A 23,895-nucleotide genomic window follows, 5' to 3' on the forward strand; every position below is an offset into this window, starting at 1 on the left:
TACAGTAACGCATTCACCTCTCAGAACAACCCCGTGAGGAGGTACTGTTCCTTTTGTCACTCTACGGATGGAAACACTGAGGCATGAGGCCACCCAGCTGGCAGATCCAGGACTCACATGAAGTCTGACTCCACAGTCAGGCTTCTTGACCATCCTAACACTGCCTGCTAACACGAGGGCAAGTGAAAATACTGTGGGCCTAAAAGAAAACATGAGTGTAGGCAGGTAAAAGGGTTTAAGTCTGAGGAATGGTGAGATAACTAATGGAAAATTCAGTGAACCAGAGTGGAAGCTATATTGTACATAAGCAACATTCACACTTAGAACAACAAAAGCCTCAAGCGGTTTCTTTACCAACTGTGTTTGTCTGTCCGTTTTCTGCAGCCATCATGAGAGGTGTTTTCCCAGAGGAGTCCACAGAGTTCACGTGAGCATTATGGCTGAGCAGAAGCTGCAGACACTCCACATGGTCTGTGAAGGCGGCTGCGTGCAGAGGAGTTCTGCCCACAGAGAAATGCAAAGACTGGGCTAAATCTGTGCGTGTATATTCTTAATTTATGACAAGCAACTTTCAAGGATTTACATACCAGGCTATAAAACCATTGCCTGGATACAAATAGGCTTACTAATTCCTGCCACAAAAATTTGTATTTTTGATAACTATTATCTAGGTAAACTAATGGGTAAATTATGAAACTGCCAAAAAAAATTACATCATTAAAGGAACCTTTGAAAGAAACAAATCCGGCCCCAAATACTGTCATCTATTACAACTGTTAGACTCTTCATAATTAGAAATGTTAACTTTATTAAAAACAGTCTTTAGGGGGACTCCCTGGTGGTCCAGTGGTTAAGAATCCACCTTGCAATGCAGGCAACACAGGTTCAATTCCTGGTTCATGAACTAAGATCCCACATGCCACAGCGCCTGTGTGCTGAGACTGGACACAACCGAACACGTTAAAAAAAAAAAAAGAATCTGCCTTGCAATGCAGGGGATGAGAGTTCGATCCCTGGTGGAGGAACTAAGATCCCACTGAGCCTGTGTGCCACAATTACTGAGTCCACACACTCAGAGGCTGTGTACCACAACTAGAGGCCTTGAGTCACAACAAAAAATGCTGTCACAATTAAGACTCAACACAGCCAAACAAAAAAAACAAACAATAACAACAAAGAGCCTTTGGGTAACAAGCACGTGCTAAGTTGCTTCAGTTGTGTTCGACTCTTGGCAACTCTATGGACTGTGGCCCACCAGGCTCCTCTATCTATGGGAGTCTCCAGGCAAGAATACTGGAGTGGGTTGCCATTTCCTACTCCAGGGGCTCTTCCTGACTCTGACAGGAGTCTCTTCCATCTCCTGCGCTGGCAGGCAGGTGCTTTATCATGCACGCCACCTGGGAAGCCCAACAAGAACGTATGTTTTTAACAAAGGGAAATCTTTAGCCAGTTTTCCTGGTCAAGGGAGAAAAGCCTTTTATAATGAGAATATAATTAAGATTTTGCAACAATTTATACTTGTAAATATAAAACCAACCTTTAGGTAATAATGGGGTTTCTTTAAATTCTCCCATATTAATCTAATAACTGATGAAATTTTCTACATGGTTGAATTCCTACCTTCCTTTTGAATCTGTGGCGTTCACAATGCTGGAGCCTAATGTATCAATTAACATCTCAGCAGCACCTTCGTTGTCATTTATTCTGTGAAGGTAACAAGGTGATCACTCTCAAAGCTATGCTTTATTTCTTAAATATTCAAATCAAATCCGATTCATTCTGCCTTTACTTACACAGCACAATGCAACGGACTGAAAGCATTTCCTTCTGTTTTCTGGAAAACGTCTTGTTCTAAAAGGAGTTCTACACATGTCTCATGACCTAGATAAGTAAATGGGAATCAGATATTAAAATACCAAGAAAATACTGAGGTGTCCATACATATCCACATATCCCAACAGATTAAAAAAAGGCTTTACATGGATTACAAGTAGTCAGTTCAGTTCACTGAACCCATTAAACATCACAGTTTTAGACACTTTGAAATCCAAAGTACAACTTCAGCAGTTTATTATTGACATGACAAATACTTTGTGGGGGACAAAAATTAGTCTCACTTTTTCCATGGTGACCAATTAAGAGTTATTTGGGCATTATTTCTTGAAATGACCTATTTACATATAAATAGTGTAACTTTAGGAGAAGGCAATGGCACCCCACTCCAGAACTCTTGCCTGGAGAATCCCACGGATGGAGGAGCCTGGAAGGCTGCAGTCCATGGGGTTGCTGAGGGTTGGACACGACTGAGCAACTTCACTTTCACTTTTCACTTTCCTGCATTGGAGAAGGAAATGGCAACCCACTCCAGTGTTCTTGACTGGAGAATCCCAGGGACAGGGGAGCCTGGTGGGCTGCCGTCTATGGGGTTGCACAGAGTTGGACATGACTGAAGCGACTTAGCAACAGCAGCAGTGTAACTTTCAAAATAATATATATTTACGTAACATTGTTGTTTTAGTAGCTAAGTCACGTCTGACTCTCTGAGAGCCCATGGATTGTAGCCCACCAGGCTTCTCTGTCCTGGGATTTTCCAAGCAACAACAATACTGGCGTGGGCTGCCCTTTCCTTCTCAGGGGATCTCACCGATCCAGGGATTGAACCTGTGCTCCTGCATTGGCAGGCAGGTTCTTTACTAGTAAGCAACCAGGGAACAACTATTTATGGAGCACAATTAACTTCAGAATTGAAATATTTTCTGGTTATAGGAATGAGCCAATGGTATTATTTTACAGAAGTGTTTAGAGGGAAAAAAAAGTACACGTCCCTGTCCCCACACCCAGTTCTACTCTCTGGATCTACTGCCTTACAGTTCCAGAACATTTTTAGGCATATACAACTGCATGTACATAACACATACTTTTTCATTTTTATGCAACTGGGACATTCTGCAACTTGTTTTTTACTTAAAAAACTATATGTCTTTTCATAGTAGTGTATGTAGACATCCTATTGCTGAATGTTTGGGAGAATGTCACAGTATCAGAACATATCATAAATGATTTAATCTCTATAATTATGGATTTCAAGGTGACTGCTAGTTTTTCTTTGTGATATAATCATCAATGTTATAAATGAAATATTTCAGATCTTAAAGAGAAAAGTATTTATTTCTTTTGTATTTCCAAGAACAATTTTCTGGAAATGATATTGCTGAGCTAAAGGGCAATAACTGATTACTAGTAAGTATCAGGTCCACACTTTTTCTTTTTTTCAACAATTTTATTTATTTTTGGCTGTGCTCTGTCTTCACTGCTGTGCAGGCTTTTCTCTAGTTGCAGAGACCAGGGGCTACTCTGCAGTCTTGGTGTTAAGGCTTCTCTTGTTGCAGAGCATGGGTTTTAGGCGGCTCCAGGCTCTAGAGCACAGGCTCAGCAATATTCTCCATCAGGGACTGAACCCATGTCTCCAGCACTGGCAGGCAATATTCTTTACCACTGAGCCACCAGGGAAGCCCCCAGGCGCACAGTTTTTAATAGCAACTTTAAAAATGGGAAAACCCAAACCCCAGATTGTCTTAAGCCCAATTGTCAAAGGCAGGGTTTTAGTAAAAGCGCCCTCGTTGCTGCGTTAATGATGGAAAGTTACATCCTGTTTCTACCTTGTTAGTCATTTGGGATCCACATTAGGAGTAAAGTAGATTCTTAAAGAGCCTCTTAATTTATTTCCATGGCTTAATATTTGGTTAACAAAGTGATGCTTTATTTCTTTTACCCTAGCATTCTCAAACAACAGTTCAACTTAATTGTTACACTATAATCGTTTCTACCAGGAGAAGAAAGTATATTCTAGGAAACCTGTGGTTATGCTCCGTCACCTGTGAGTTCTTTCATCTAGTGGTTCTCACCTGGAGCAATTTAGCCCTCAGAGGACATCTGGCCACATCTAGAGACATTTCTGCTTATGACATTGGAGATGGGGCAGCAAAGTGCTGTGGCATCTAGTGGGTAAAAGGCAGGGCTGCTGCTAAACCTCTTGCAAGCACAGGACAGTCACAACAAAGGATTAAACACTGTCTGGCCCCAAATGTCAACAGTGCTGAGAAACCCTGCTTTAGCTCTCCCTCTCCAAATGTTAACTCATGGCCAAGAAGTAGTGAAGGTCAATGGTCCAGTATTGATTTGAGGGTTTCCTATTTTCCTGGGATAGCAGTTCTCAAGGTGTGGTCTGGGAGCTCCAGGGTGGGACTGCAAACTATTCTTTTCTTAAAACAAGCCATCAAAGAAATTTGCTACTGTATTTTTTTTTAATAGTTATTTTCTCATAAAAATGCTATTTATATTAACATGTAATAGATTTATTATTATTTTAAAATAAACATCTTTAAATTTCTCAGTCCTAATTTACCATACAGTAAATATTAATAGCTATAAGCCACAGGTCCTGAAACGGAAAGATGTGGGAGTCACCGCCTGAGCAGACTGTGGACAGCTAAAAGGGAGTCCTGGGGCCAGCAGTCATCGCTGGATCATGTTAAGCTGAAAACCTTCACTTTGTGTCCTGGGTTATAAAAGAAGGAGAAAACTGGTCTCCTTATGTTTTAGAGGGATATTTTGAAGATGCTTATAAGCATCAAAAAAATTTGATACATTTTTGAAAGGAACACATGAGATCATGTAAATATTCTTAGTTCTGTGGCTAAATGACTCCACAAACCAAAATCTGAATGTTAAAGCTGAGTATGTATAACCAGTTCTCTTCTAAAGTGTTGCCATCAATCCATTTTAAGAGAGTGTTTTCTGTTCTGTTGGAGTGCTTCCAATTTTCTTTTCAGCTGTACAATTACTAGTCAAAGTAAAACTATTTACATATTCTACTCTCAGAATGCCAAAATTATAAAATAGCCTATTGTCTGTAAATATGGTATTAATTTTACACTGCCTTTACATTCTCTGTACATGGAGGCAACACACATCTAATTCCTTCCAGCTCAATTCAGAATCATTACCAATTCTACCAGAGCCTGGAAATTAGACACATCTGTTATGATCTTTAAATGGCAACCCGGCATGTAGTTTGGGCAAAATTTTGTCTTGTACACAATGTGCTCAGAGAGGCTAAATTCAGCAGTGATAGAGTAGGGAACTCACTTAAAGAAAACCATGTTCTCCAGAAGGGCTTGGTAGGAATGTTATAATAATAAATACCAACTCTCCAAAGGACAGTTACAGCAATATTTTTACAAGTAAATGCTCTACCCGAGGAAAAAATACCTTACTGTATGATGTTTCCAAGAGCTAATTCTCACTGATCAAAAAAAAAAAAAAAAAAAAAAACACACAATAAAAGTCTGCTTCAAAATAGTTTTATCTCACTGATTTCTTAAATAAATTTCCCATGTCTAGATGTCTTACTCCTATTTGATTTTCCCTATACTTGTAAGATGTCAAATTATACTGTAAAGCAAAGGAAGAGCTGAAATCCAAAGGTTTTTATTGTTTCAAATCTGCTCTGGCTAAAGATCTGGTATAGTGAAAAAAAATGAAACTGACTAAGCTTTTGAATTAGGAATATATTTAACTATTCAAGTTTTCCATGGTACATGATGGTGTGATCACTCACCTAGAGCTAGACATTCTGGAATGTGAAGTCAAGTGGGCCTTAGGAAGCATCACTATGAACAAAGCTAGTGGAGGTGATGGATTTCCAGCTGAGCTATTTCAAATCCTAAAAGATGATGCTGTGAAAGTGCTGCACTCAATATGCCAGCAAATTTGGAAAAACTCAGCAGTGGCCATAGGACTGGAAAAGGTCAGTTTTCATTCTAATCCCAAAGAAAGGCAATGCCAAAGAATGCTGAAACTACCGCACAACTGTACTCATCTCACATGCTAGCAAAATGATGCTCAAAATTCTCTAAGCTAGGCTTCAACAGTACTTTAACCAAGAAATTCCAGATGTTCAAGATGGATTTAGAAAGGGCAGAGGAACCAGAGATCATATTGCCAACATCTGCTGGATCACAGAAAAAGCAAGAGAGTTCCAGAAAAACACCTACTTCTGCTTCACTGACTACGCTTAAAGCCTTTGACTGTGTGTATTGCAACAAACTGTGGAAAATTCTTAAAGAGACAGGAATACCAGACCACCTGACCTGCCTCTTGAGAAACCTGTGTGCAGGTCAAGAAGCAACAGTTAGAACCACACATGGAACAAAGGCCTGGCTCAAAATTGGGAAAAGAGTCTGTCAAGGCTGTATACAGTCACCCCGCTTATTTAACTTCTGTGCAGAGTACATCACATGAATTGCCGGGATGAAGCTTAAGCTGGAATCAAGATTTCCAGGAGAAATATCAATAACTTCAGATATGAAGATGACACCACCCTTATCGCAGAAAGCAAAGAGGAACTAAAGAGCCTCTTGATGAAGGTGAAAGAGGAGAGTGAAAAAACTGGCTTAAAACTCAACGTTCAAAAAAGGAAGATCATGGTATCTGGTACCATCACGTCATGGCAAATAGATGGGGAAACAATGCAAACAGTGACAGACATCATTTGGGGGGCTCCAAACTCACTGCAGATGGTGACTGCAGCCATGAGAGTAAAAGATGCTTGCTTCTTGGAAGAAAAGCTATGACAAACCTAGACAGTATATTAAAAAGCAGATACATTACTTTGCCAACAAAGGTCTGTCTAGTCAGAGCTATAGTTTTTCCAATAGTCAGGTATGGATGTGAGAGTTGGACCATAAAGAAGGCTGAGCATCAAAGAACTGATACTTTTGAACTGTGGTGCTGGAGAGACTCTTCAGAGTTCCTTGCACTGCAGAGATCAAACCAGTTAATCCTTAAGGAAATCAACCCTGAATATTCACTGGAAGGACTGATGCTGAAGTTGAAGCTCAAATACTTTGGCCACCTGATGCGAAAAGCTGACTCATTAGAAAAGACCCTGACGCTGGGAAAGATTGAAGGTGGGAGAAGGGGAAGACAGAGGATCAGATGCCTGGATGGCATCACTGACTCAATGGACACGACTTTGAGCCAGCTCCAGGAGATGGTGATGGACAGGGAGGCCTGGCGTGCTGCAGTCCACGGGGCTGCAGAGTCACATATGACTGAGTGACTAAACAACAACAACAACAGTCAGTACTCAGAGTTGCAAAATGACCAAATGTGGCCAATCCTCAAGAAGAAAGCAATCTTTCTCAGAAGAAAAGAACAGAGCTCTCAATTCTGATACAAGGATTAATATGAAAATTAAAATAGTGTATCTAGAAAATGCTCATGAAAATGTTTGATTAAATTATTAATATAACTTTGCAAGATTCGTATTTCTCCTCTTTTACTGCAACTCAACAATTATTTCTCAAAATGGTTCCCAGTAAAAGAATAATGTGAAACAGTTTATTACAAAAAGATAGATGCCTCCTCTGTGGCAAGGCAATTAGCTGAAGTTTAGAACAGCCACCATATTTATTTTTTTTAAGCAAGTGGATATTACATAAACAGGTACTTTCTATTTTCTGTACATTTTGAGGGAAAGTTGTTAGAATTGTCAGCTAGTTTTGTAGATATGTTCTTATGACTAACAATAACCTGAATGCTACATTGAGATTCAAAACAACAAATAAAAAATCCTTCATATCCTTGATAATACCCTAAGCACACACTTTGACAGAACTGATGTTTTACACTATACGTAACATAGTCAACTGTTATCTAAGATGAGCAAATCTCTCAACGTGCTGTTACTTAAATTATTTTAGTGACATTTCAAAAGCCAATCCTCTTTTTAACACCTGTCCTTTAAAAATAGCTTTATATTTCTCTCACTGACCTTTGGTGAGATTACCTGTAAAAGGACTAATGGCGACAATTATTCTCCTGCAGGCTAAAAGTCAGTCTGTCATAACCATGAAGCCAAGTTCACTTCACTGTGAAAGTTTCTAGTTTCTGCTTCTACGATCTATTCTACTAGGACTTCATTCTCTTAAAATGTTGAACATACACGTTACCGTTGATATAAGGATCTTAACTTGCAGAGTGCTCAGAAAACATACGCAGATTCCAGTCTAGAATTTGATACATTCTCATGGAAGTCAGAATGTGTAACAGTTAGCTGTCTCTCTGTGGTATACAACACAGTGGGCAGGGGATGCGGGTCTGTCTGTGTACTTAACCATTGTAGCAGGCCCAGTGAAGTGCTGTGTATCCGTGATTGTCCACCATGGCTGGGTTTGCATCCATAGATGCTGCTGACTGCAGAAGGGCTCCAAGAACACCAATGTGTCCACAGGCAGCTGACAAGTGTATTGGTGTCCGGCCCCTGCTATCTCGAAATAAGCAGTTAGCACCATGTTGAAGTAATGCATCCACACACTCTTCATGGCCTGTGACTGCCTGAAAAGAAAATTTTTGCATGCCATTGAATACACTATGTTGGGTACTACATGCCAATGGTAGCTAATTAGGAATTTTAAAGTCTGTATTCCCCATGTCTTCTCACCAGTCAAGGCATTTATCATATTTTGAGTACTTTTTTTTGAAAGTGGCTTGAGAATTTAGTTACAGTGGTGATTTTTTCAAAATAAGAGTAATATGAAAACTAGGAAAAAGGGCCTTTTAATTCAATGAAAATATTTCAAAGGTAGCCAGGACATGGAAGCAACCTAGATGTCCATCAGCAGATGAATGGATAAGAAAGCTATGGTACATATACACAATGGAGTATTACTCAGCCATTAAAAAGAATGCATTTGAATCAGTTCTAATGAGGTGGATGAAACTGCAGCCTATTATACAGAGTGAAGTAAGCCAGAAGGAAAAACATAAATACAGTATACTAACGCATATATATGGAATTTAGAAAGATGGTAACAATAACCCGGTGTACGAGACAGCAAAAGAGACACTGATGTATAGAACAGTCTTATGGACTCTGTGGGAGAGGGAGAGGGTGGGAAGATTTGGGAGAATGACATTGAAACATGTAAAATATCATGTAAGAAACGAGTTGCCAGTCCAGGTTCGATACTGGATGCTTGGGGCTAGTGCACTGGGACGACCTAGAGGGATGGTATGGGGAGGGAGGAGGGAGGAGGGTTCAGGATGCGGAGCACATGTATACCTGTGGTGGATTCATTTTGATATTTGGCAAAACTAATACAATTATGTAAAGTTTAAAAAAAAAAAAGAAAAGAAAATTCCAATATAAATCAGTTTTCTATAAAAAAAAAAAGATAAAAATGTGTAAGAAAGAGAAGAAAAAAATGTATAAGACTATTCAAGATTTTAGGGTTTTAAAATTTTGTTTCAATATTGTTTCTCTGGATTAAGTTATGCTTTGTGGTTGCTTAAAATCAGAGTTCAAAAACTGAGACAGTGAAAGAAACAGTAAAGATTATTTGGTAAAAACTTAATGAAGAAAAATATAAACATAGCCTAGTTCAGTTTTAGGTAAAATGAGGTCATAAAAACTTCAGGAAAGAACGCTCTGCTTACCCCTCTGTGCAGCGCCGTCCTTCCCCACCTGTCTTTGGCATCGACGTTCGCGCCTTTGTTGAGCAGTGAGTACACACAGTCTGTGTGCCCGTTGAGCACAGACAGCATCAGAGGAGTCCTGGGCAACGACAGGAGCAGCCCCGTCACCACTGAGACCTCGCCCCTGAGAGCACACTGAGCTGGCCTGCTTTCTAAACAGGTCTTTCTCTGACTCAGCTTTAAAGTATACTTAAAAAGCTGTGTTGGACGTTGCTCAGTTACACACTATGCCAGACTTACCAAAATAGGGGCAAAAGTATGAAGACGGAAAATCTGTCTTAGATCCTAAAACTAATTAAAAAAATGATGAAAACTTACTGTCCATTTCCATCTTGAATATCTACTGCATTCTGTGGTTCGGCATTTCCTATTAGTAGCCGTAAGCATTCCGAATGACCATTTGTTGCTGTAAGGGATATTTACAACTTTCAGCAATTATATATACATATATAATGATAAAGTAGAAAATGTCCATCTTAAACCACATTTTCTTGATATAATTTTAGACTATTCACTGAGTTTAACAAGAAAGAAAATGCTCATGTGATTTCGTGCTCCGGTGGTGGAAATGTACTTTGGAAGGGCAGCCTGCCTCCAGACACGGGGTGACACCACAATCAGACAGGTCAGTCACATTCTCCTTTGCCAATGGCTGGTTTCAAGCTCTGCCCGCTGAGACGTTCAGAAGTCTGAAGGGCATCTGGGAAATATTGTTATCCCTGATAGTGAAAGTTCTCCTTTTTTCCTGATTTTAGATGTGCTCCTTGTGATGCTTCAAGGAAATTCGGTTTAGTCCCATCTTTTTTTAAACTGATTCACTGACACTGACACTCAGTACACAGCAGCTAGGTACTGACGAGCGCATAGTGTATGGGGATGAGAAAAATACCTGACTAGGACTCCTTCACCTATAACGGTCTTGAATTCGTTATTTAAAATCAACACTTGTAGTAATTCCTGTAGAGAGCGGTAACTCTTTATCTGTAGTGATACACAGAGAGTACCGAGTCATCACAGTGGCAGGGTTATGTGGCTTTCCATTTTCACAAATCCACAACATCACAAAACACTCCGTGAAGTAGTTCTCACATGGCAGACACTTTGTAACTCCTGTCTGATTAAATGTTTAATGCAGTACCCTGGTACAGTAAGTAAAATATTTATCAGTTGTTAAATGAAAGCACATACCAATCCAAGATAATTTCCATCAAAATGAAGTAAAAATGTATTGTGCTTTTTGGTGTTGCTGATAAAGTACTTCAAAAGTCAGACTATTATATAAATCCAATTTCTAAGGTAGATAGTATTTTTTAAAAAGTGATATAATCTTGCTGTTGTCTTTTCCCTGAGAGTAGAATCATTAGAATTTTTACAATCAAAATGTTTAAAACAATTACCAGGAGTATAATATACAAGAAAGTGAAAAAGAAGAGAGTATTAGATGGAAAGTGGTAAATAAAATCATTCAGTCTTTAACATACCTGCTGCATGTATAGGTGTTCTCTTCAAAATATAATCTTTGACTAAGATTGAGGCTCCCTGATTAATGAGAACATCCACACATTCTACATGGCCCTTAAATGCTGCAAGGTCCAAGGGGGTTCTTCCACTACTGTTTCTCACGTCAAGATCTAACAGAGACTGGACTAACACTTCCAGGGCTTGATGGTGACCATGATAGGCCTAGGAACAAAGAAAAACATAAATTAAAATAATACATATATTTAGATTAACTAAATTCTTAGAAACCCTAGAACATAAAGGAGTAAGTAAACTTGTCTTCATGTAATTGTATTTAAGATGATCCAAAACTTCTGTATTGATAATTAAGAAAGTTAACTAAAATTTTTCTAATAATCAAGTAGTAGGCTGCAGTGTTAGGGATGAGCCTTCCACAAATAATGAAAGTTCAAATGACAGGTGATCTTTTCACGAGTATACAATGTCTGGTTTATGGCAGCCACTCTGTGATGTGTGACATGGGTTCTAAAGAAGATTTCACATTAAGTCTCTGATTCCAAAGCCCAGGTTCTTTATCATAGTTTAGTGTCCCACTTCACCCTGACAGAATGTTCAGTTCAGTTCAGTCACTCAGTTGTGTCCGACTCTTTGCAACCCCATGAATCGCAGCACGCCAGGCCTCCCTGTCCATCACCAACTCCCGGAGTTCACTCAGACTCACGTCCATCGAGTCAGTGATGCCATCCAGCCATCTCATCCTCTGTCATCCCTTTCTCCTCCTGCCCCGAATCCCTCCCAGCATCAGAGTCTTTTCCAATGAGTCAGCTCTTCGCATGAGGTGGCCAAAGTACTGGAGTTTCAGCTTTAGCATCATTCCTTCCAAAGAAATCCCAGGGCTAATCTCCTTTAGGATGGACTGGTTGGATCTCCTTGCAGTCCAAGGGACTCTCAAGAGTCTTCTCCAACACCCCAGTTCAAAAGCATCAATTCTTCGGCACTCAGCTTTCTTCACAGTCCAACTCTCGCATCCATACATGACCACTGGAAAAACCATAGCTTTGACTAGACGGACCTTTGTTGGCAAAGTAATGTCTCTGCTTTTCAATATGCTATCTAGGTTGGTCATAACTTTCCTTCCAAGGAGTAAGCGTCTTTTAATTTCATGGCTGCAGTCACCATCTGCAGTGATTTTGGAGCCCCCAAAAATAAAGTCTGTCACTGTTTCCACTGTTTCCCTATCTATTTCCCATGAAGTGATGGGACCAGATGAAAGAATGTTACTACGCCTCAATCACAAGAGAGAGTAGCAACTGAAGCTCAGCTAGTACTTGTGCCCTGTGATTTCTCAAAGTAAAATGACTACCCTATCCTACAATGTGCCATATTTCAAACAAAAATTTTTCTTTTCAAAAATATTTAAACTGAGCCCTGCTGGAATAACTGCTAGGTGCTAGGCACTGTCCTACAGTACAGCAGAGCAAGAAGATTTTAAGATTTGTCTGAAACTCCCTCTTTACACAATCTGAAAAAGGGGCTCTCCAGAGAATTCACTTCAAAACCAACATGTCAACTGAACATCTATCACGCTTATTGGACTGGACACTGAGCAGACATGAAGGCAACAAAGATGGTTCTGGTGGGGAAGGAATGTCTTCTCTGTTCACTCATGTCACCCCTTTTAGATGAGGAACGAGCCATTTTCTAATACTGTTCAGACCTGCAGCTTAGCACATACTGGCAAAGCTGTAAATAATCCCATGTGAACTTTTCATTTAGAATTGAAAAATATAAAATCCTACCATGTTTGTGCTAACTATCACTTGCTTCTAAAAAGAGGTATTTAGCTAGAAAGAGGGCCCCACACTGTATCAAAGGGCTGTTAAGCTACTTCTTGTGGGAAATGTCACAGAGGACCAGCAGGAGATAAAGCTGCTCTGGGCCTTACTGATCCCTTGATGTTTCTGACTCCTTCAAGGTGAAATGACTGGAGATCACTGAGCTCTACTGTCTGAGGATCACCTCTAGGCTTGTTCTTCAGTTCAGTTCAGTTCAGTTCAGTTCAGTTGCTCAGTCATGTCTGACTCTTTGTGACCCCATGAATCGCGCACGCCAGGCCTCCCTGTCTATCACCATCTCCTGGAGTTCACTCAGACTCACGTCCACCGAGTTAGTGATGCCATCCAGCCATCTCATCCTCTGTCGTCCCCTTCTCCTCCTGCCCCCAATCCCTCCCAGCATCAGAGTCTTTTCCAATGAGTCAACTCTTCGCATGAGGTGGCCAAAGTACTGGAGTTTCAGCTTTAGCATCATTCCTTCCAAAGAAATCCCAGGGCTGATCTCCTTTAGGATGGACTGGTTGGATCTCCTTGCAGTCCAAGGGACTCTCAAGAGTCTTCTCCAACACCACAGTTCAAAAGCATCAATTCTTCGGCGCTCAGCTTTCTTCACAGTCCAACTCTCGCATCCATACATGACCACTGGAAAAACCACAGCCTTGACTAGACAGACCTTTGTTGACAAAGTAATGTCTCTGCTTTTCAATATGCTATCTAGGTTGGTCATAACTTTTCTTCCAAGGAGTAAGCGTCTTTTAATTTCATGGCTGCAGTCACCATCTGCAGTGATTTTGGAGCCCCCAAAAATAAAGTCTGACACTGTTTCCACCGTTTCCCCATGTCTTTCCCATGAAGTGATGGGACCAGATGCCATGATCTTCATTTTCTGAATGTTGAGCTTTCAGCCAACTTTTTCACTCTCCTCTTTCAGTTTCATCAAGAGGCTTTTTAGTTCCTCTTTGCTACCAGGTCAATAAAATCACACCACTAAAAGAAGGACAGCTAGAGGCCAGGGTGGTGTGTGCACAGGGCTCCTATCCTCATGATGTCTCTGACTGGGTTAGGACAGGGGCTTGGGTGTCTAGCATGTGTGAAGGGAGGACCAAGGCCAGTTTCCTCAGCCCTCAGGCCGGTGTGTTTTCACTGCAGCAAGTTGTCCCGGATTGCGAGTTTGGAAGGAAAAAAATCACTTAGGTAATTTCTGAAAACCATCTAGGGACAGATACAAAATGCCAAAGTGGTGGCATAACCACATTTCACTGAACCTGATTATAAAAATCACAAAATTGTTTCAATTTCAGCTTAAAAATAATATTTGGCACACCCCTGTTCATAACAGCACTATTCACAATAGCCACGGAATAAAATAACTAGTTAAAGGAACTAATCTTTTTGAGATAATGTATTCAAAAACTTGACAAAGTGCTTAGTCTGGCACTTAGTAAGTGTTTAAGAGATGAGGTGCTATTATTTTAAGAGTGATGAGAACAATGCAGGAAGAACTGCCTAGTCATCTGCTCAGACATCATTTCTTGCCACCCATAGTAAAACGGCTATTTTCTCCATGCTGGCTTTGCAGTTCCAGATGACTTATTTACTATGCAGGCCTGGAAGAGTATATAGTATTTCCAAAGATCCAAAGGGCAAGGAAGCAAGGAGCTTCAGCATGTCTTCTTAGTTATTTAGACCATGGTAGGAAGTACTGCTGGGGAGAAAGGGGCAGAAAGATAGGGCAGAAAATTCAATGTACATGTGTGTCAGTGTCAGAAAATAGGCCAGAAGAATATTAAGACAAAAAATGATAGTATTTGTGAGAGGAAACAAATGGGTCACTGAACTTTTAGTGACACACATTAAGTACAGACCCTTAAAACAGTTTACTGCACTTGAAACCAGAGGTCTCACTAACAGTGACAGGGCCCAATTCTCCTGACTCTTAAAGTCCCCCACCTCCCACAACATGCTGTGTTTCAAAGATAATTCTTCTTTCAGCACAGAGGAATGAGATTGAGCCCTGCCTGAAATCCATAAGGTAATTCATTCCTATATATGACTTAACTGTCACACTCTCTCCTAACCTCCTCTTAGTGATGGACATTAGTGACACTAGAAAATCATGAAATTAAATCCTATAGCACAAGCAACCGAAGGACCAGTGAACACACACTTACCACCCCAAAAATCACAAAGTAAGCAAAACATTGTAGAAATGCCACAGAAATTACTGTTCTTGTATTATCTGCTTAAGAATGCAGAAGCCATTCCACTAGGGCGGGTCATTTTAAAGTTCACATCTCAGGCATATTCTCTCCTTAGAGCAGGTCTGGGGGAAATTAAACTCATCCCCCTCTCCTTTTTTTTAAAAGACAAACAAACAAAAGCACATTAAAGAATTCTCTGTATTAGGCAAGTTCTTACAGCCTTAATTCTATGATCATCATTATTAGGACCCAAAGTTCTCCGTCCTAGTTTGAGTCAACACAAACAGGTATGAGATATTTTCAGTAAACCAGCCATCAAGTTGGCTGTGAAGGCAGTACTTACAGCCAAGTGTAAAGGGCTTATTGTTGCTCTATTGTCTGAATCATTCAGCATGTCTGTTCCCGATGTTTCCATTAACTGAGAAAGAAAAGAATTTTAAATGTCAGAAATGGCACTTTTAGACATACCATAGCAGTTATTCCTGGTCCCCCTCCCCCAAGTTCAAATCCATTTTTAGAGTATAAGTGGATACTTGACATGAATTTAAAAATCCCAAAACATTATATTATGAAAACTAAGCTCAGAAACCTTACAGAGTGGATTATCCTGAAAACCTGGACCCCAAACTAAGAGTTTTGAGGGAATGGCTACAAACTCCGACTTTGAAAGAAATGCTGTTTAACTGCCACCAAGTGAGAACCACCTCCCTCCCCCTCCCTTACATGATTTCTGTCACCATCTTTGTTCCCAGGAATGTGTCAGACGGGCTCCAGTTCGAGTGAGAGCAAATACTTAAATACTCTGAATAGTAGTGGGAAAACTGATTAATACTTACAACATCTAAAGGAGTTTCACTTGCAATCTGAAATAAAATTTAAAATAAAAATATTGAGTTGAAGAAGCAGTCATATATAGTAAAGAGATAAATGCAAACTATATGTCTTTATTTACCTATGGCTTTGTTAAATTCCCTTCTGAACTTGTGCTTTGCCTCCAAAAATTTATAGTCTTTTTTTAAGTAAACAACTTAAAAGACTAGACCAAAAATCTATATACATGGGTCTCAGATTTTAGTCAGGAAATACCATACTAACCTAAGGAAATAGTATTTCTGCAGCAGGGTTCTAAATGCTATATTAAGTATGACAACCTCCTTTTTCTTTTTTATACCCACGCTTCTTGAATTTTACTCCCCCTTTAAGGAAAGCAATGTTGATTTATAAGTAAACTTAACTGAAGAAACCTGTAACGTGAGGCATGTACCACACACCTGAGAATCATGTAACTTGCCTTTTGGTTTGGCTGAGTTGGGTGAACGGTGTATACATTCAGGAATGAGACCACATTTGAAATAAAAAGTTCCTCTGCAGCAGATGAGTCTCCCTTCTCAGGACAGACTGCTAGTAGACTGGGCCTTTCAGAACTCCTAAATATGCAGGGGGGATCTTCTCATAGGGACATGTATTTCTCACATATGACAAAGTTACAGTTTAATGCCTTCTGGAAAACGTTTCACGAGGCAGGGGCAGTGAATGTTAGGTGGGCATGGGGGTTTCTAAGGGAAGGACACAAGGAGACCTCTCCAGAGATCTAATTTCTTTCTGTCCCCTTTCTCTGTGAAAGGGAAAAGGGAATGAAAGAAAGCTTAATGAGGCAAGTGTGAATTTAAGATGGAAAGGGATTCTAAAGATATTACAAGGCATTTATTTCTTGATTCATTTATTCTCATTGTCATTACATTATTAGAACATAAACTCACACTTGTCCTTCCACAAGAACTCAGGATTCTTACCAGCTGAAGACACAGACGGTGACCATATGCAGCTGAATAATGAACGGCATTGTATCCTTGCTTGTCCCGGATCCCTGGATTTGCATCATTTCTTAATAAGTATTCCAGGCACCTATTAGAGTAAGACATATTCAAAATTCTAAATCCTGCATTTTAACCAGTGATAAAAACAAAGACAAAGTCAAAACTGGCAATTTTTCTTACACTTGAATAATGTAAAAATCATAAATATACCTACACTACATAAATTTATCATTTAAATGACACCAACTGTAAGTATCATAAAGCCACAAATTAAATGTTCGTAAGAGAGTCTTCTTTATTCACAGCTTGTCCGTGTACGGCACCAGTCAGCCTACTCAGTGTTTGACAGGATTAGATTCCCAGTGGCGGGAGCGTCCAATCTATCTGGACCACAGAGTAAGTATGATATCTCATTAGGAAGCTCAAGAAAGGATGTAGGAATATCTCCCAAAACCAAGATCAGAATTCAAAGACCTTGCTTTAGAGACCTGGGAAGTGTGGGAACAACGCACACCTGCTACACAGGTAACAAGGGAGGTCTTCTCACGGGAAACAGGCTTCATTCCCGCTATTACACTATGAAGAGAGCAGTTTTAAAAGGACTTTAAGACTCACAATTTGTTGTAAGTTTGATAAATGTTATCGTTACTACAGCCAAAAAAAAGAGTACTGAATTAGAAACTAAAAGATTTATCTCTAGAGTTAGTTTGATACCATCCACCTTGGACAAATAGTTTCTTCACCTTTATGGTGAAATGGCTTTTGTTTATTCATCTTATAGATGGAGGTACAAATTCAACTAAATAATCTAAACACCATTCATGTTTTTTATTAAGTCTGCTTTAAAAACACAGACATTTCACTCAAGGGCATATCTTTCTATCTTTAATCAAGTTCTCTAGATGTGAATGATAAAACAGCAATAGTTCTCCTTACAAAGACTTGAATACAAGACAGATTCTATCAGTGGAACAACCTATTTTAAGATAACTTGCTGATACATGAGTACAGGGAAAAAAAGATTTATTTAAGGAAAGAAAAACAAGTAGGTTAGTTCATGCTTACTTTCTGAAGTAGGAGGGCAAGTCTCAAAGCACTACTAACCGTGACTAGTTGCAAGTATACAGCATTAAATGGTTTGAAATAATTCAACCATAATACATCCAGAAGTTCCTATCAATCACAGTGTTTAATAGTTTACCTTCACATTATTAGATGATTTGTCTCCTACAGCAAAACAAAGACTAAAAGTTGATTTACAACTATAAAATTACTTCTATTGCCATGCCTTTCAAATTTTGCTAAAGCAGTATGAATTTTCATAACTACTTTGTAAGCATTATCTTTAACAAATGAAAAAATTACCGACATTCAGGAAAAGTAAATCACTTGCTCCCAATCTTTTGGTTAGAAGCAAGGACTAGACCTCATGTCTTTTCTTCAGGTGTTCTTGCTACAAATGTTTCAGCACAGGGGTTAATGAGTTAGTGACACTTTAACATGGGTGTTTATAAAATACTGAGCCACAAAACCGCTTAATCTTGAAAATCTAGACCTCACTTTTGACTTGCAATTGAGAAGGCAAAGAGTCGATCCTCACTTTCTCACTGTAAGTTAACACATGGTCATTTTATAAAACTCAGAAAATTAAGACAGGAAAATTTTCTATGAAACCCTCCTTCCCCTAAAATTAACTATATATATACAAAATCTGGAGGAATATTTATGGCTAAATATCTCCTCCTTCCCCTAAAATTAACTATCTATGCAAAACCTGGAGGAATATTTGTGGCTAAATACCTAATAAACCACACTCACTGTTAAATACTTTGTTTTCTTCATCTGTTAGACAAATTAAATATCTTCATTCCAATTAGCATGTAATTTAAACCGGGGAGATGCTCAAACCATTTAAATTTCTCCTACTCTTCCTCCACCACCATAACTCCTACCACTTTTTCTGGACTGAATGCAACCCATGTGCTCCATGGCTGGTCAGAGCCCTGGGAGAGGAGCACGTACCCAGGGGCAGGGAATGGGGCACTGTCAGCAGACGCCTCTGACTCTCCCTGACCACAGGGCACACACAATAGTCAGTGCTTACATAAGACAGGCATTAACCATAGTTTAAAAACTATGGCTCATCGTTATAGGAAGATTGTAATGTATCAGGTATTGTTTAAGCAATTTTGATACTCTATCTCATATGACACTCTACCTTAATATGCTATAGGAGATCAGTGGAGAAACAACTCCTGAAAGAATGAAGGGATGAAGCCAAAGGAAAAACAATGCCCAGTTGTGGATATGACTCATGATGGAAGTAAAGTCTGATGCTGTAAAGAGCAATATTGCATAGGAACCTGGAAAGTTAGGTCCATGAATCAAGGTAAATGGAAGTGGTTAAACAGGAGATGGCAAGAGTGAACGTCGACATTCTAGGAATCAGTAAACTAAAATGGACTGGAATGGGCGAATTTAACTCAGATGACCATTATATCTACTACTGTGGGCAAGAATCCCTTAGAAGAAATGGAGTAGTCATCATAGTCAATAGAGTCCAAAAGGCAGTACTTGGGTGCAATCTCAAAAATGACAGAATGATCTCTGTTTGTTTCCAAGGCAAACCATTCAATATCACAATAATTTAAGTCTATGCCCCGACCAGTAATGCTGAAGAAGCTGAAGTGCAACGGTTCTATGAAGACCTACAAGACCTTTTAAAACTAACACCCAAAAAGAAGTCCTTTTCATCATAGGGGACTGGAATGAAAAAGTAGGAAGTCAAGAGACACCTGGAGAAATAGGCAAATTTGGCCTTGGAGTATGGAATGAAGCAGGGCAAAGGCTAATAGAGTTTAGCCAAGAGAATGCACTGGTCATAGAAAACACCCTCTTTCAACAACACAAGAGAAGACATTACACATGGACATCACCAGATGGTCAATACTAAAATCAGAATGATTATATTCTTTGCAGCCAAAGATGGAGAAGCTCTATACACTCAGCAAAAACAAGACCAAGAGATGACTGTGGCTCAGATCATGAACTTCTAATTGCCAAATTCAGACTTAAATTGAAGAAAGTAGGGAAAACCACTAGACCATTCAGGTATGACCTAAATCAAATCCCTTATGATTATACAGTAGAGTGACAAACAGATTCAAGGGATCAGACCAGATAAACAGAGTGCCTGAAGAACTATGGACAGAGATTCGTGACTTTGTACAGGAGGCAGGGATCAAGACCATCCTTATGGAAAAGAAATGTAAGAAGGCAAAATGGTTGTCTGAGGAGGCCTTACAAATAGCTGTGAAAGGAAGGAAAGTGAAAAGCAAAGGAGGAAAGGTAAGATAAAGCATCTGAATGCACAGTTCCAAAGAATAGCAAGGAGAGATAAGAAAGCCTTCCTCAGTGATCAATGCAAAGAAATAGAGGAAAACAATAGAATGGGAAAGACTAGAGCTCTCTTCAAGAAAATGAGAGATACCAAGGGAACATTTCATGCAAAGATGGGCTTGATAAAGGACAGAAATGGTATGGACCTAACAGAAACAGAAGATATTAAGAAGAGGTGGCAAGAATACACAGAAGAACTGTACAAATAAGATCTTCACGACCCAGACAATCATGATGGTATGATCATTCACCTAGAGCCAGACATCTTGGAAAGCAAAGTCAAGCGGGCCTTAGGAAGCATCACTACAAACATCACTCATAGAGGTGATGGAATTCCAGTTGAGCTAATTCAAATCCTAAAAGATGATGCTGTGAAAGTGCTGCACTCAATATGCCAGCAAATTTGGAAAACTCAGCAGCGGTCACAGGACTGGAAAAGGTCACTTTTCATTCCAATCCCAAAGAAAGGCAATGCCAAAGAATGCTCAAACTAACACACAATTGCACTCATCTCACATGCTAGCAAAGTAATGCTCAAAATTCTCCAAGCAAGGCTTCAACAGTATGTGAACCGTGAACTTCCAGATGGTCAAGTTGGATTTAGAAAAGGCAAAGGAACCAGAGATCAAATTGCCAACATCCTCTGGATCATCAAAAAAGCAAGGGAGTTTCAGAAAAACATCTACTTCTGCTTCACTGAGTACGCCAAAGCCTTTGACTGTGTGGATCACAATAAACTGTGGAAAATTCTGAAAGAGATGGGAATACCAGACCACCTGATCTGCCTCTTGAGAAATCTGTATGCAGGTCAGGAAGCAACAGTTAGAACTGGACATGGAACAACAGACTGGTTCCAAACAGGGAAAAAGAGTCCGTCAAGCCTTTATATTGTCATCCTGCTTATTTAACTTGTATGCAGAGTACATCATGAGAAACACTGGGCTGGATGAAGCACAAACTGGAATCAAGATTTATGGGAGAAATATCAATAACCTCAGATATGCAGATGACACCATCCTTATGGCAGAAAGTAAAGAAGAACTAAAGAGCCTCTCGATGAAAGTGAAAGAGAAGATTAAAAATGTTGGCTTAAAACTCAACATTCAGAAAACTAAGATCATGGCATCTGGTCCCATCACTTCATGGCAAATAGATGGGGAAACAGTGGAAACAGTGACAGACTTTATTTTCTTGGGCTCCAAAATCACTGCAGATGGTGACTGCAGCCATGAAATTAAAGATGCTTGCTTCTTGGAAGAAAAGTTATGACCAACCTAGACAGCATATTAAAAAGCAGAGACATTACTTTGCCAACAAAGGTCCATCTAGTCAAAGCTATGGTTTTTCCAGTAGTCAGGTATGGATGTGAGAGTTGGACTATAAGGAAAGCTGAGCACTGAAGAATTGATGCTTTTGAACTGTGGTGTTGGAGAAGACTCTTGAGAGTCCCTTGGACTGCAAGGAGATCCAACCAGTCCATCCTAAAGGAGATCAGTCCTTAATATTCACTGGAAGGACTATTGCTGATGCTGGCCACCTGATGCAAAGAACAGACTCATTTGAAAAGACCCTGATGCTGGGAAAGATTGAAGGCAGGAGGAGAAGGGGATGACAGAAGATGAGATGGTTGGATGGCATCACTGACTCAATGGACATGAGTTTGAGTAAACTCTGGGAGTTGGTGATGGGCAGGGAGGCCTGGTGTGCTGCAGTCCATGGGGTCACAGAATTGGACATGACTGAGTGACTGAAGTGAAACTCATGGCCATGTGTTAGGTCAGACTATTACTCCCACTTCACAGACGAAATGCACAGAGTTTAAGTAACCCACCCAAGGTCTCACAGCAATGACAGTACAGGTATCAAACCTAATGCTGTCTTACATGCATAACCAAAACAGTTAAAAAGGCTGCTGAATGCAAAGTTGTATACAATAGTCAAATGTATTTCTCTATTTCATAGCAAAAGGAAATTTAAAGACAAGATTTATTTTGACAGTAAAAATATGAAATACTTAGAAATAAACCTAATGATTATAAAAGTTCCAAGAAGAATGTATGATTCCACTTATATAAGGTTAAAAACAGGCAAAAATACACAATGCTATTAGAAGTCAAAATATGATTTCGTTTTTGTGAAAATCTATCTCCATTAAAAGTGTATCTTACGTTTAGATCTTTAATCCATTTTGAGTTTATTTTTGCGTATGGTGTTAGAAAGTGGTCCAGTTTCATTCTTTTACAAGTGGTTGACCAGATTTCCCAGCACCACTTGTTAAAGAGATTGTCTTTAATCCATTGTATATTCTTGCCTCCTTTGTCAAAGATAAGGTGTCCATATGTGCGTGGATTTATCTCTGGGCTTTCTATTTTATTCCATTGATCAATATTTCTGTCTTTGTGTCAGTACCATACTGTCTTGATAACTGTGGCTTTGTAGTAGAGCCTGAAGTCAGGTAGGTTGATTCCTCCAGTTCCATTCTTCTTTCTCAAAATCGCTTTGGCTATTCAAGGTTTTTTGTATTTCCATACAAATTGTGAAATTATTTGTTCTAGCTCTGTGAAGAATACTGTTGGTAGCTTGATAGGGATTGAGTTGAATCTATAAATTGCTTTGGGTAGTATACTCATTTTCACTATATTGATTCTTCCAATCCATGAACATGGTATATTTCTCCATCTATTAGTGTCCTCTTTGATTTCTTTCACCAGTGTTTTATAGTTTTCTATATATAGGTCTTTAGTTTCTTTAGGTAGATATATTCCTAAGTATTTTATTCTTTCCGTTGCAATGGTGAATGGAATTGTTTCCTTAATTTCTCTTTCTGTTTTCTCATTATTAGTGTATAGGAATGCAAGGGATTTCTGTGTGTAAGACCAGAAACTATAAAACTCCTAGAGGAGAACATAGGCAAAACACTCTCCGACATACATCACAGCAGGATCCTCTATGCCCCACCTCCCAGAATATTGGAAATAAAAGCAAAAATAAACAAATGGGACCTAATTAACCTTAAAAGCTTCTGCACATCAAAGGAAACTATTAGCAAGGTGAAAAGACAGCCTTCAGAATGGGAGAAAATAATAGCAAATGAAGCAACCGACAAACAACTAATCTCAAAAATATACAAGCAACTCCTACAGCTCAACTCCAGAAAAATAAACGACCCAATCAAAAAATGGGCCAAAGAACTAAATAGACATTTCTCCAAAGAAGACACACAGATGGCCAACAAACACATGAAAAGATGCTCAACATCACTCATTATCAGAGAAATGCAAATCAAAACCACTATGAGGTACCATTTCAAGCCAGTCAGAATGGCTGCGATCCAAAAGTCTACAAATAATAAATGCTGGAGAGGGTGTGGAGAAAAGGGAACCCTCTTACACTGTTGGTGGGAATGCAAACTAGTACAGCCACTATGGAGAACAGTGTGGAGATTCCTTAAAAAACTGGAAATAGAACTGCCTTATGATCCAGCAACCCCACTGCTGGGCATACACACTGAGGAAACCAGAAGGGAAAGAGACACGTGTACCCCAATGTTCATCGCAGCACTGTTTATAATAGCCAAGACATGGAAGCAACCTAGATGTCCATCAGCAGATGAATGGATAAGAAAGCTGTGGTACATATACA

The 23,895-nt window shown here is 39.5% G+C and overlaps 1 protein-coding gene across 9 annotated transcripts in view; it reads right to left on the reverse strand.

Annotated features, from left to right (window-relative positions):
* ANKRD28 (ankyrin repeat domain 28) overlaps positions 1 to 23,895 on the reverse strand; it is a 218,062-nt gene that overhangs the window by 12,361 nt on the left and 181,806 nt on the right. For all 9 annotated transcript variants that reach the window (NM_001205960.2, XM_024989835.2, XM_059884931.1 and 6 more), the window contains 10 exons: positions 16,831 to 16,942; positions 15,874 to 15,900; positions 15,381 to 15,455; positions 11,022 to 11,223; positions 9,859 to 9,946; positions 9,502 to 9,619; positions 8,181 to 8,400; positions 1,794 to 1,881; positions 1,621 to 1,704; positions 355 to 500 (listed from right to left, as the gene is read on the reverse strand). In NM_001205960.2, coding sequence (NP_001192889.1) covers positions 355 to 500; positions 1,621 to 1,704; positions 1,794 to 1,881; positions 8,181 to 8,400; positions 9,502 to 9,619; positions 9,859 to 9,946; positions 11,022 to 11,223; positions 15,381 to 15,455; positions 15,874 to 15,900; positions 16,831 to 16,942 — 1,160 coding nt within the window. The remainder of the gene's footprint in view (positions 1 to 354; positions 501 to 1,620; positions 1,705 to 1,793; positions 1,882 to 8,180; positions 8,401 to 9,501; positions 9,620 to 9,858; positions 9,947 to 11,021; positions 11,224 to 15,380; positions 15,456 to 15,873; positions 15,901 to 16,830; positions 16,943 to 23,895) is intronic.

The sequence above is a fragment of the Bos taurus genome, chromosome 1 (assembly GCF_002263795.3).
Source record: "Bos taurus isolate L1 Dominette 01449 registration number 42190680 breed Hereford chromosome 1, ARS-UCD2.0, whole genome shotgun sequence".
Lineage (NCBI taxonomy): Eukaryota > Metazoa > Chordata > Mammalia > Artiodactyla > Bovidae > Bos > Bos taurus.